We start from the raw sequence: 12913 nt of genomic DNA, 5'->3' as shown, positions 1-12913 counted from the left end.
CTTGTATCCCAAACTTTATTATTACGACATACTAAAATTATTCTACGCTACTACTTCTTTTTTCACACGGTTAGAAAATTTTAAGTCCACTTCATTTTGGCAAACTCCGAACCTCATTATGGCCTCACCCTTTGGGTCACACTACATACCAAGTCAGATCAAGGAGCTCACACCTTTCATACGTTGGACGACGACAAGTTCTGCCACGCCCGCGCTCACACCGTACACGCCATTTGATTTTCCGCTCACGCCTGCCCGGCGGAAAAGTGGGAAACAATACTCCTATCAAAATCAGGTTATCATCCAAGATCGAATTAGAGTTTCTGGAAAAGCTTAACAGAATTCGATAAAAGTCCATCAGCGACAAACTTGAAGATTTTGTTCGAGAAAGCCTAAAACCCATGCCATTTGGTCAACAAATGAAGTGGCTGCAGGAACTTGTTTTCGAACAAGTTTGTTCCCTTGTCGCACTACATTCGTAGCCACGCGATATGGGTTGGAATTTTGATAAATACGATTTTTTTTTTTCTCGGCAAAAGAAAATTTTACTAAACTCGAAGAGGATACATCGAGTAAAAAGGGAGGGGAACCAGAAAGTTCACCACAACCCTAAAAAGGAAAGGAAAATAAAAGGAAAGTTATACCCAAAAAAGACACCTAAATAATGAGTCTTCTAACACGGTCAAGGTTTGATTTGATATGTTTCACTGTATACAACTTTATATTATATCAAATTTGGCTTTGATCCACATGGCTGCTCTTGTTTTGAATAACTCTTCCAAATGATTGCAATCCACAATTTTATTGTTGAAAATAGCGTCATTTCTTGCAATCCAAATAGACCATAGGGTTGCATAGAAACAACACTCCCAAAAATGTTTTTCCAAATTTTTTAAATGAGAAGAGAACCACCATAAAGATAAATCCGCCAAATTTGAAGGAGCCACCCAAGCTATGTTCCACCAATCGGCTATTCTTGACCAAATGACCATCGAGAAGGGACAAGAGAGTAGAACATGCACTGGAGTTCCCAATTCCAGCAAACAAAATGGGCAAAACAGAGCTGTTTCATCTACTCCCACCATTATGTTCCTACTACTCAAAATTGATCTAGTCGCAATCTTGCTTTGACATGCCATCCACGAGAAAATCTCCACTTTTGGAGGGCTAAGACTTCTCCACATGCCATCCACGATAAATACGATCTTAGGTACGATCACGATATAAACTTTGGGAAACATGTGACTGGAATTTTGGGTGTCAATGTTCGTTTTTTACATTTTAAATTACTCTCGTCATGACGACGCAATAATCTATAAAAAATTCGACGCAAAACTAACAATTGAGAAAAAAATGATTAATAAGTGCAAAAAAAAAAAAAATCACTTTACTTATTTAGCAAAAAAAAAGCCCTTAGTGTCCAAGGGCGAGGCTAAAGAGGGCCCCACGCCCCGAAAAATATTCAGTATAGTTTCTGTAGTGTTATTACATAGTATTTTGTTAAAATACCCATAAATTGCAACCACAATTAACAAGTACTATAAGCAACCCTCACTATGAGCATGCTACAATGTTACTGCGCAAATCATATGATAGCTACAATATCTCAAGATTAATTCTTCAATTTATCCAAACGTCAAGAAAATTAGAATGAGTATACATAAATTAGAACGAGCGGGGTACTGAGCGGCATCCTGCCATATTCATTTTGGCATGAACGGCTTGGATTAAATTTGAGCATATACAAATCTGAATCATCCATTGTTCGGTTAAAATCCGAACCGTTGATGCTGCTTGGCAGCATCTCCCAATCCAAGTAGAATCCTTTTATTTCAAAAAAAAAAAAAAAATTCTTGTTACTTGGTCCACAATCAATTGAAGTTTTTTTTTTTTTTTTATCCGCAAACAATTGAAGTTTGCTTTTCCTAAAATATTTGCCTAAGCTAGTTACTCCAAATTTCCTTACCATTCACGTGCAGGAAATTCCCAAACATATATGGGTGACTATAGACTTCTTTCCAAACCCAAATTCTTCACCCAACTACGATTGGCGAATTCTCCACAATTCCAAATCTGACTTTGGCCTCTCTATTCCATTGAGTGCAAATATCTCTCTCTCTCTCTCTCCAAAGTCCTTCTTACTACTCCAACAAAGTCCCTTCCACAACTCCCAAACAGTATGGACCTTAAACAATTGATTAGAAACCAAACCGATGTCTCCCTATCCTTCGCAAAACAAGTATCTGAATCCGTATCCAAGGACTCGAACCTTGTCTTCTCTCCCCCCTTGATCCACCTGGTTTTGTGCTCGATCGCAGACGGATCCAAAGGCCCAACGCAATCCCAAGTACTCTCTCTCCTCAACTCCGAATCCACCGACAACCTCAACTCTCTCACCTCCCATCTCGCCTCCCTCGTCTTCGCCGACGGCGGCCCCACGCTGTAGTTTGCCAACGGGGTTTGGGTGGACCAGTCGCTTTCTCTTAAGCCTTCTTTCGAAACGGTGGTCGATACAGTCTATAAAGCAGCTTTGAATCATGTGGATTTTCATTTCTATTGCACGATTCTGTTGTTACGTTTTTTTGCAGCTGTATGTAGGTTAGCGTAATTCTGCTCGTCTTGTTAGTCAAGTGAGTCAATCTCAAACGTTTTTTAATTGAGTCGATCGTGAGAGTCTGAGACAATACGATTCTAAGAACTTTGAATTTCTGAGAGAACAAGAGTAGTACGCTGATTAAAAAAGAAAAAGACAACAAGAGTAGTAGCCCGTTCGATAATAAATAGCTTGAACTTGTAGGGGTTTTTGTTCTAAAGATGCTTTGTGTCAAATATCGTACGAAGAAACAATGACAAGAATATAGTTCAACTAGACTCAGGTCCTTGTCCAGTATTGGATGACTTTAAGAGGGTTCATGACGAGAATGGCTACGGTACATATTTGGTATAACTGAAAATGTTACACCTCTCAATGATTAAGGTTAGGCCATCTCATTGGTTAAGATTGTGTCTCTCAACGGTTAGTTATGCCTCTCAATGGTTTGGGTGCATACGGTATGCACGTTTACGTCTATGTTACGTCTCTCAATAGTTTTGGTTATGCCTATAATGTTATGCCTATGTTACGGCTCTCAATGATTTCGTTATGCCTCTAAATGATTTAATTATACGGGTGCATATGGTACGTACTTGTGTATCGTAGTTTTTCCGCTCATGACACCAAACAAGTGACTTGTCTAGTTAAAATGCATAATACTCCATATATCTCAAAAATGATAGTCTCTTACCAAAAGACGTGAAATTTTTAGATAAAAAATACAGTAATAATTTTTAAAAATGTTTGCACCAAATTATAGAGCTAATCGATATCTTAATTTGTTCGAAGAAACTCGAGAAATTGAAAGTACTTTATTTATTTATTCGAAAGATCTCACGGCTCTTTTTGTAGAGAACTATTATTTTGGAACAGATAAAATATATAACAGTGATAATCAAAGAGGTAAGCGGGTTCATTTGAATGCCCTGGCGCTCATGTAGCGCGGCCCTATCCCTTTCCATTTTCGGTGTTGTTTAGGCGATGCCTAGTTTAGTAAGGGTAGATCATACATGTGCTGATCTTTACGTTTTCGATCTATTGATCATTGTGAAGGCTGTAGAGGTGACCAATGAAGTGAATCAGTGGGCTGAAAAGGAGACTAATGGGCTTATCAAAGAAGTTCTTCCTTTCGGTTCAATCAATGATTTAACCAGACTCATCTTTGCGAATGCACTCTATTTCAAAGGAGCATGGATTGAGAAATTCGATGTGTCGGAAACCAAATACGAAGACTTCCACCTCCTGAATGGGAGTTCAGTTCGAGTACCCTTCATGACAAGCGACGAGGAACAATTCGTTAGGGCATTTTATGGTTTCAAAGTCTTAAGGCTTCCTTACAATCCAGGTGAAGATAAACGTCAGTTTTCTATGTACTTCTTTCTTCCGAATGCCGAAGATGGTCTTTTCCGCTCTAATGGAGAAAGTGAGTTCTGAATTCAGATTCTTAGACCGCCACTTGCCGCACGAAAGAGTAGAAGTGGGTGAATTCCTAATCCCAAAATTTAAATTCTCTTTTGACTTCGAAGCTTCTAAAGTTTTGAAAGGATTAGGGTTGGTTTTGCCATTTTCCGGTGGTGAAGGGCTGATAGAGATGGTGGACTCCACTTCTGTTGGTCGAAAACTGTACATTTCGAGCATTTTTCACAAAGCTTGCATTGCAGTTAATGAATAAGGCACAGAAGCGGCAGCTGCTACTTCCGCTGGTTATTTGACGTTTGAGTGTGATGAAGGGCCAAAGGAGATAGATTTTGTGGCCGACCACCCTTTCTTGTTCGTCATTAGAGAAGACATGACTGGTGTGGTGCTCTTCATTGGCCAAGTGCTTAATCCCCTTGCGGGTTGATCATGAGGTAAATGTGTATGCAGATGGGCTTCTAGTGAGTTCTAATTTCTGGATTAATAATGTTTGCATTTCGTTTAATTTTTCCGGACGTGGCAATGGTTTTAGCATTTTGGTATGCTATAGTGTTAAGGCAACATGTGCTTTCTGATATTTCATTTTCTTGTTTCGACCTCTGTTATCCACCCTCCAGATTTTGCTGTCAGTAGTTGACACTTGACACTGAATGGTACTCCGAAACATAATTTTAAATCGCGGTATTGGTCGCCGTCGCGGTATCGGTCGCGGAATATCGGTATCGGGACATATCGGTGATACGTTGCGAGAATCGGGTGTCGCGGTCGTGAATTTTTAAAAATCATCACCAACATGTATAAAACTTGAAAAATATTTTTTTGCGGCTTTTGCCCCCAACATTGGCTTAAATTATCATATTTTAATTAATTTAAGACATGTAATAGCCCATTCTCTTCATGTGAAATATCCGATAATTTATTAAAACCCGCAAGTCAATAAGATTATACAAATATGAGAATAATGTTGCAACTTGTGTATTTGTAAAACATGGTGTTTTTCTCTAGTCCCACATTGGTAAGTTATAAAACTTCTATCTACTTTAAATGAATTTGTACTTTAATGGGTTTGTTAATGAGGACTCAAGGAGAGGTCTCGCGCTTAGGAAAATGGGCGGCAATTTGAAAAACTGATTTGGAAACTAATTAACCGGGTGTGCGTCACACACTGTGGTTTAAGTCCACGTTTGGCTAAAATTTTGAAACGTTTTTTTTCTTTTCTTCCTGAAACGTTTTTCCCTGAACCGGCCGAACCGGTCCACAAAATCCGTTACAGACTGATACGTATCGGAAATCAGCCGGTTCACCTGTGATTTCCAGTCTCCCCGTTATACCGGCCTATATCCGAATCGGAACCCTCAAATTCCGGTATGAACCGGCCGATACGGTTCGAATTGGCCGATATTTAAAACTATGCTCCGAAATCTACCGCAATAATAGCTATTTGATACTGAAGGAACCCAACTGCTAATTGTTGGAGATTTAACAGAACCTTCATCTTCTTCGTCCCTAGATCGACATTGTGTATCTTATCTTGCTCTAAACTAGGATTTGCAGGTTGTCAGAATCTAGCTTGAATCGAATATGGATGATGGTTAGAGGGTCCCTCACCTAGAAGTATAATCCTATTACTATACACAAATCAGAATCAGATTATGATCCCAGATCAAATTAGAGTTTGAGAAAAGTACACCAAAGTTTGAAATTTGTCGCTAGTGTACTTATCTTTTTTAAATTTGGAATTTTATTATTATTATTTTTTTGAGAAAGCCTCGTGCAAATTGACTCCCTAAGAGGTTCATTCTGAACAAGTAACATATCTTTAGGGATAGCCCCAAGACAAGAGTGGTTGGCATTTTTTTGCTGGTCTGGACTGATCGGAATACCTAAAACTCGTACCTGCGCTGTTTCCATATCGGGTCGTGGTATGGTCAAATGCCCATCCCTAGACTAGCGAGTCTATCCCTCTACCGGGGGATTACGATTCTAATGGCTTTTCTTACTAGTAAGTGGTAATGCATAGAGGGGATAGCCGGTGGCTGTGGGTATGAGGTGCGAGTCATACGTTATTTCTTTTCCTACGAACGATGTGTAGATCTTCAGCCATTGAACTGGTGTTTCCGCTTCCCCTAATGGCCATGGATTCAACTCTCACCTTGCCTATGTCTTTCTACCATCTTTCGTGTTTCTTCTGAGACATGGAAGGGCAGATTATAATATAGGAGTATAATGGAAGGGCTAGGAGTGTCACATCACCTAAATTTTTTACTTAGGGCCCATTCGGACAAATAAGCCACAGTGGCTTATTTTTTGTCCTTATTCAAAAAAATTTCGTATCACTTGACTTATTGTCATTTTTTCAGGGATTATTGCATCCTCACGACAAGAGGAATCTAAAAAGTAAAAAATTTTAACCGAAATCTATTTTTTTTTTGAATAAAGACGAAAAAATTGGCTTATTGATTTACTTTCGTCTTTATTCAAAAAAAATTGGATTTTTGTCAAAAATTTTTACTTTTTAGATTCCTCTTGTCGTGAGGATACAATAATCCCCAAAAAAATGACAATAAATCAAGTGATACGAAAAAAATTTGAATAAGGACAAAAAATAAGCCATTTTGGCTTATTTGTCCGAACACCCCCTTAGACTGCGTCTTTTTAAACTTATAAGTTTGGAACTCATTTCCGTATTTTTTATTTTTCGTAAAATTTTGTTTAGCTTTTCAACGTAATTTTAGAAGTTAATCGTTCGTCTTGACGTGATGAATCGGAAAAATATAAAAATATGAACCAATGTTTCAAAAAAATCAAATAAGACGGCACTTAAACTCTAAAAGACAAACTATTCCATACTTTTTTGTCTTTAGTAAACTTTTTTTTGTTTTTGGTTATAATTTTGTAATTTTTAGACTCCTCTTATCGAGACGGATGATTAATTTAAAAAAAATCACGCTATCTAAAAAAAAATTAGAAATTAAAAACGAACAAAACACACAAAATAAAAAAATCTTGTCAAGATCCGAGCCGTTGATTCGCGAGATGAGTGGCCGAATGTGTCACTCAGCACACTGCCAAGCACTCGTGATTGGCAGCATTTGCCAATCCAAGTAGCATCCTTTTATTTCCAAAAAAAACCTTGTTACTTGGTCCACACCCAATTGAAGTTTCCTTTTCTTAAAATATTGCCAAGCTAGTTACTCCTAAGAGAAAATTTTGTTGGTAAAGCAGCTATAATCAAGTGTTTATGAAATTCAATTTCGGCCATTCAAAAATATTTTGGACGATTCGGATTAAAAATACTTTATTAATAAAAATAATTTATTTACGGTATTAGATCTATTGTTGTTAATAGATTATTTTTAATCCAAGTCATCCAATGCCGAAACGAACAACTGAGATCACTTAACTCCGTAAAGAGCCGCACAGCGGCCCCGTAAATAAGTTTTCCTCTACTCCTATTTCCTTAGCATTCGTGTACAGGAAATTGATTCTCAAACAAATTCTTTCCAAACCCAAATTCTTCAACGATCAATCACCAAACTTCTGCCGCCACACATCTCACATGTGCACCTCCTTAGGAATTGTTATTTATTTGTCAAGATTTCTTCCAAATCTGACTTCGGCCTCTCTCTCTCTCTCTCTCTCCAATCCTTCTCCCCCCTCCAACATTCTCTCTTCCACAAGATGATCAACAGAAAAAGAAACTCCGTTCCACAACTCCCAAGCAAAACGGACCTGAAACAATTGATTAGAAACCAAACCGATGCCTCCCTTACCTTCGCAAAACAAGTATCTCAATCCGCATCCAAGGACTCGAACCTTGTCTTCTCTCCCCCCTTGATCCACGTGGTTTTGGGCTTGATTGCAGCCGGGTCAAAAGGCCCAACCCAATCCCAAGTACTCTCTCTCCTCAACTCCAAATCCACCGACGACCTCAACTCTCTCACCTTCCAACTCGTCTCCCTTGTCTTTGCCGACGGCGGGCCCACTGGCGGCCCAAAGCTGTCGTTCGCCAACGGGGTTTGGGTGGACCGGTCGCTTTCTCTTAAGCCTTCTTTCGAAAAGGTGGTTGATACTGTTTATAAAGCAGTTTTGAATCATGTCGATTTTCAGACTAAGGTCAGTTATTTCTCTTTGACAATTTTTTTGTTGTGTGTTTTTGCAGCTGTATGTAGGTTAGCTGAACGAGCCGAGTAGAGGTTTATAAAATTTAACTCAGCTCGTCTTGTTAGTCGCGACGATCATGAGACGAGACGATTTTTAGTAGTTTGAATTTCTAAGACAACAAGAGTAGTAGCTCGTTCGATAATAACTTGTTAAAGTTTAGTTTGGAAATAGCTTCTGCAACATTATTTCAAATTTTTTGGGGTTTGTGTTCCAAAATGGCTTGGTGGCAAATATTGTACGAAAAATCAATGACAAGCCTAAGAGTTTAACTACACTTTTCAGAGGCTTCATGAGACCGAACAAGTGACTTGTACATGTTCAGTTAAAATGCGTAATAGTTCATTCGTCCCAAAATAATAGTCTCATCACGTTAAATTTTCAGATAAAAAGTTAAAGTGCTTAAGTTCATAATGTTTAAAGTTTTGGCGCACCAAATTAAACAATGAATCGAGATCTTTAATTTTGTTAACTCACAAAATCATTTAGGGAAGTACTTTATTTTTTAGCCAAAAATTGCACATTTTTTCATAAGAAGCTATCATTTTGGGACAGGGGAGTATATAACAATGTTCATCAAAGCTAAGTAGGTCGATTTTCGGTGTTGTTTGGGTGATGCCTAGTCCATTAAGGGTAGATCATGCAAGTGCTAATCTTTAAGCTAATTTTCTGTTGATCATTGTGAAGGCCGATGAGGTGACCACTGAAGTTAATCGATGGGCTAAAAAGGAGACCAATGGGCTTATCAAAGAAGTTCTTCCTTCCGGTTCAGTCAATAATTTAACCAGACTCATCTTTGCAAATGCACTATATTTTAAAGGAGCGTGGGCTGAGAAATTCAATGTGTCGAAAACCAAAGACCAAGAGTTTCACCTCCTGAATGGGAGTTCGGTTCAAGTACCCTTCATGACAAGTAAGAAGGACCAATTCATTAGCGAATTTAATAGTTTCAAAGTCTTAAGGCTTCCTTACAATCAAGGTGAAGATAAACGTCGATTTTCTATGTACTTGTATCTTCCAAATGCAAAAGATGGTCTTTCTGCTTTAATGCGGAAAATGAGTTCTAAATCTGGGTTCTTAGACCGCCACTTGCCATGCGAAAGAGTAGAAGTGGGTGAATTCCTGATCCCAAAATTTAAATTCTCTTTTGGCTTTGAAGCTTCTAAAGTTTTGAAGGGATTAGGGTTGGTTTTGCCATTTGCCGGTGGTGAAGGGCTGACAGAGATGGTGGACTCCACTTTCGGTCAAAAACTGTACATTTCGAGCATTTTCCACAAAGCTTGCATTGAAGTTAATGAAGAAGGCACAAAAGCGGCAGCTGCTTCCGCTGGTTTACTGACGTTTGAGTGTTATGAAGAGCCAGAGGAGATAGATTTTGTGGCCAACCACCCTTTCTTGTTCGTCATTAGAGAAGACAATACTGGTGCGGTGCTATTCATTGGCCAAGTGCTTAATCCCCTTGTGGATTGATTAATGAACATGATCCTGTGAGGTAAATGTGTATGCAGATGGGCTTCTAGTGAGTTCTAATTTCTGGATTAATGTGTGCATTTCGTTTTTTTTTTCCGGGTGTGGCAATGTTTTTAGTATTTTGGTATGTAGTAGTGTAAGGCAACATGTGCTTTCTGATATTTAATTTTCTTGTTTTGACATCCGTTATCTATCCACTAGATTTTGCTTCCAGGAGTTGACACTGAATGGTACTCCTCCGAAATCTACCGCAATTAATAAGGAACCCAACTGCTAATTTGTTGGAGATTTAACAGAACCTTCCTCTTCTTCGTCCCTAGATCTACATTGTGTATCTTATCTGCTCTAAAAGAGCAAAGAGAGCTCGGATTTGCAAGTACGTTGGTCAGAATCTAGCATGAATCGTACATGGATGACGGTTGGATTCAATGGCTCTCCTAGGGTACCTCATCTGGAAGTATAATCCTGTACCTGTACAGAAAACAAAATCAGATTATGATCCCAGATCAAATTAGAGTTTTGAGAAAAGTACACCAAAGTTTGATAAGAGTACACTAGCGACAAATTTGGAATTTTTATTCTTTTTGTTGAGAAAGCCTAATGTGAAAATTGACACCCCAAGAAGTTCATTCCGAGCAATTATCATCTTGTAAGGGATAGCCCCAAGACGAGTGGTTTGGGTTTTTCGGGTCCAGGCTGCTCGGAATTCCTAAAACTTGTCCTCATATCGGGTCGTGGTACGTGAGGCCAAATACATACCATCCCTAGTAGCGAGTCTATCCCTCTACCGGGGAATTACAATTCTTATGCTTTTCTTACCGATAATGCATAGTGGGGATAGCCGGCGGCTGTGAAAAATGAGTAGGGTATGAGGTGCGCGTGTTGTACATTTTTTCTTTTCCTAGGAACGATGTGCAAATCTTCAGCTATTGTGGCCCATTGAACTGGTGTTTCCGCTTCCCCTACTGGCCATGGATTCAACTCTCACCTTTGCCTATTTTTTTCTACTCTCTTTTGCGTTTCTTCTGTTTTCTTGTCTGGATTTTCACAATCAATCTATTTCTTTTGTTTGTTTTAGCATCTCCATTTGGGCATTCAAAATTTTCTATTATTGTTGCCAATTTGTTGCAACAAAAGAGAGCTTTTATTTTGCCATTCTTTCTTTCGGATATACTGGCCTCAGTTATATAATCATAACACTTTATTGAGGCTCTGAAAATGACACACGCATATGTAGATGTTTTGTATTTTTTTTTTTTTTGAACATCTTTGCATTTTATTAATGTGATTTCACTTTTAAAGCACAAATATTAAATATATGCTACTGATTAATAAAGGAAATTGATATTCACGAACCCTTTTTTACTGATGGCACTCCACTTTGTTCATGAAGTTACTAGTAAGAAGAGACGTTAAAAGTGGAGCGCCTTCATCAAAAAAGGAGCGTGAATATCAATTTCCTTAATAAAGAGTCGAACAAGTTTAGGGCCTTGATCCACCCGTGCTCGACAGAAAATTACTCATTGTCCCATGGGACAATACCCAAAATGATCTAGACCCTTCATCTGTAGGGGTCGCACCACTGTTTATTTGGGGGCAAAAAAAATGAAGAGCTCACATCGGTTTGAGATGTTGCCTTGTGAGTAGGGGTGTGCACGGGTCGGGTCGGGTCGGGTCGGGTTGGGTTTGGCCTGAACCCGCCACCCGACCCAAGTAGTCGGGTTGGCAATTTTCTGAACCGAAACCGAACCGTAGAAGTGGAAGAACCGTCCGGGAAACCGATGCTTCGGGTCCGTCGGGTCCGTCGATTAAAGGCAGAACAAAATGCAGAATTGAAGAAAAAAATGCAGATCAAAGGATAGAGTCAAGAAAATGCAGAAAATATACGGATTGCGAGGTGAGAGTAGTCGTGGACGCCTGGAGTAGTCTGGACTCTGGACGATGACTTCCGGCCTCAATCTCTTCCGTCTCACTGGTTGTGGAAGCTGGGTGAGATGTGAGAGAGAGGGAGTCTGAGTTTGAGAGAGTAAGGTTTTTTGGCTGTTGATTATCGCCGTCATCGGATAGAAATTGCAGAGGAGAAGAACGAGAAGGAGAGAGAAGGAGTCATTTGCACCGTTTGACTTGTTTCAAACCCGAATTGCAGAGGAGAGAGGGAGAGAGAGAGAAGTAAGTATCCCAGACCCAGATCCACTTTTCACGCTGCAACAATCTGAAAAGGCATGTGATATGAGAGAGAATTGATAAGGTGTGTCATCCTTTGGGATTATGCCACGTGTAGATCCTTTTAATCGGACGATTTGGGTCCGACGGGTAGAGATTCTCTACATCCGAAGGCCGAACCGAAAATCAAAGATTTTACATCTAGCAAACCGAGGGCCGACCGATTCCTTGATCAGAACCGTCCGCATGGCTTCGGGTCGGTTCGGGTTGGCGGGTCAGCGGGCTTTTTGCACAGGCCTACTTGTGAGGCAATGAATAATTCCATTGTATATATAAGAGATATAATCGTTTCTATATACTGAATTATCTATCTAGTTTTCTAAATTGGGTGTGCGGAGTGGTGTCAAATGAGTTGTTTATTTTAGACCTGATTGGTGTGATGAGATGATCACTGCTGGATAATGATTTTTGCTTTTATGAATGTACTCTTTCATTGACTCTCTGTGTGGTTCAGGTTGGGTTACTGGTTCATGGAGTTGATCGTCCTTTACCTTTTGCTCAGTTGAATCTTTAACTTGGGTGTGACTTTTTTTCTTAATTCTTTTTTATGAAGAGATGACTCCTCCTAGCTTATGTTGTCTAACATCGATATCTACTTTTATATATATATATATATATATATATATATATATATATATATAGAGAGAGAGAGAGAGAGAGAGAGAGAGAGAGAGAGGACACGATCCTAGTTTTGGTGGGGGCGGTGGTGATTGTTGATGCAGAAGCGGAATCCAAAATAAGGAGGTGGTTGATTCAGATGAGAGCTTTACCGTCGACAATTCTCACCATGGAAACTGAGATTTTTAAATCTAGATCACAGAGAGAGAGGTGCTGAGATTTCCTGAATCTAGATGAGAGAGACAGGTAGAGACGACTATCTCCCGTTGTTCCCGTTGTTGCCGGCTGTTGTGTGTTCATAGTCAACACTCTCGCCGTTGCCATCTTTGTCCTCATCATATTTCAAGTTTTCACGTTTTTAGTTGAAACGAAGAGAAGGGCATATCTGTCCCATAAAAAAATAAGAGTGACCTAAGACTTTAAAAAAGACAA

The 12913-nt window shown here is 39.3% G+C and overlaps 1 protein-coding gene and 1 pseudogene across 1 annotated transcript; both read left to right on the top strand.

Moving 5' to 3' along the window:
- Nucleotides 1-3574: 3574 nt before the first annotated feature.
- LOC131333002 (serpin-ZX-like) lies at nt 3575-4436 on the top strand (annotated as a pseudogene).
- A 3161-nt stretch (nt 4437-7597) lies between these two features.
- Nucleotides 7598-9785, top strand: LOC131332115 (serpin-ZX-like). Its single transcript, XM_058366188.1, has 2 exons — nt 7598-8125; nt 8858-9785. The coding sequence occupies exons 1-2, from the start codon at nt 7691-7693 to the stop codon at nt 9638-9640; spliced, it is 1218 nt and encodes a 405-aa protein (XP_058222171.1). The 5' UTR covers nt 7598-7690; the 3' UTR covers nt 9641-9785.
- The last annotated feature ends 3128 nt before the right edge of the window (nt 9786-12913 follow it).

The sequence above is a fragment of the Rhododendron vialii genome, chromosome 7a, assembly GCF_030253575.1.
Source record: "Rhododendron vialii isolate Sample 1 chromosome 7a, ASM3025357v1".
In the NCBI taxonomy this organism is placed as follows: Eukaryota; Viridiplantae; Streptophyta; class Magnoliopsida; order Ericales; family Ericaceae; genus Rhododendron; species Rhododendron vialii.
Note: the sequence above shows the minus strand (reverse complement) of the source record. Positions and strands in the feature narration are given on the sequence as shown.

Bases quoted from the DNA above. Each gene is read 5' to 3' on its own strand.
- LOC131332115 (XM_058366188.1), top strand. From the start codon at position 7,691: ATGATCAACAGAAAAAGAAACTCCGTTCCACAACTCCCAAGCAAAACG. The intron at 8,126-8,857 runs GTCAGTTATTTC...ATCATTGTGAAG, and splicing joins ATGTCGATTTTCAGACTAAG to GCCGATGAGGTGACCACTGA.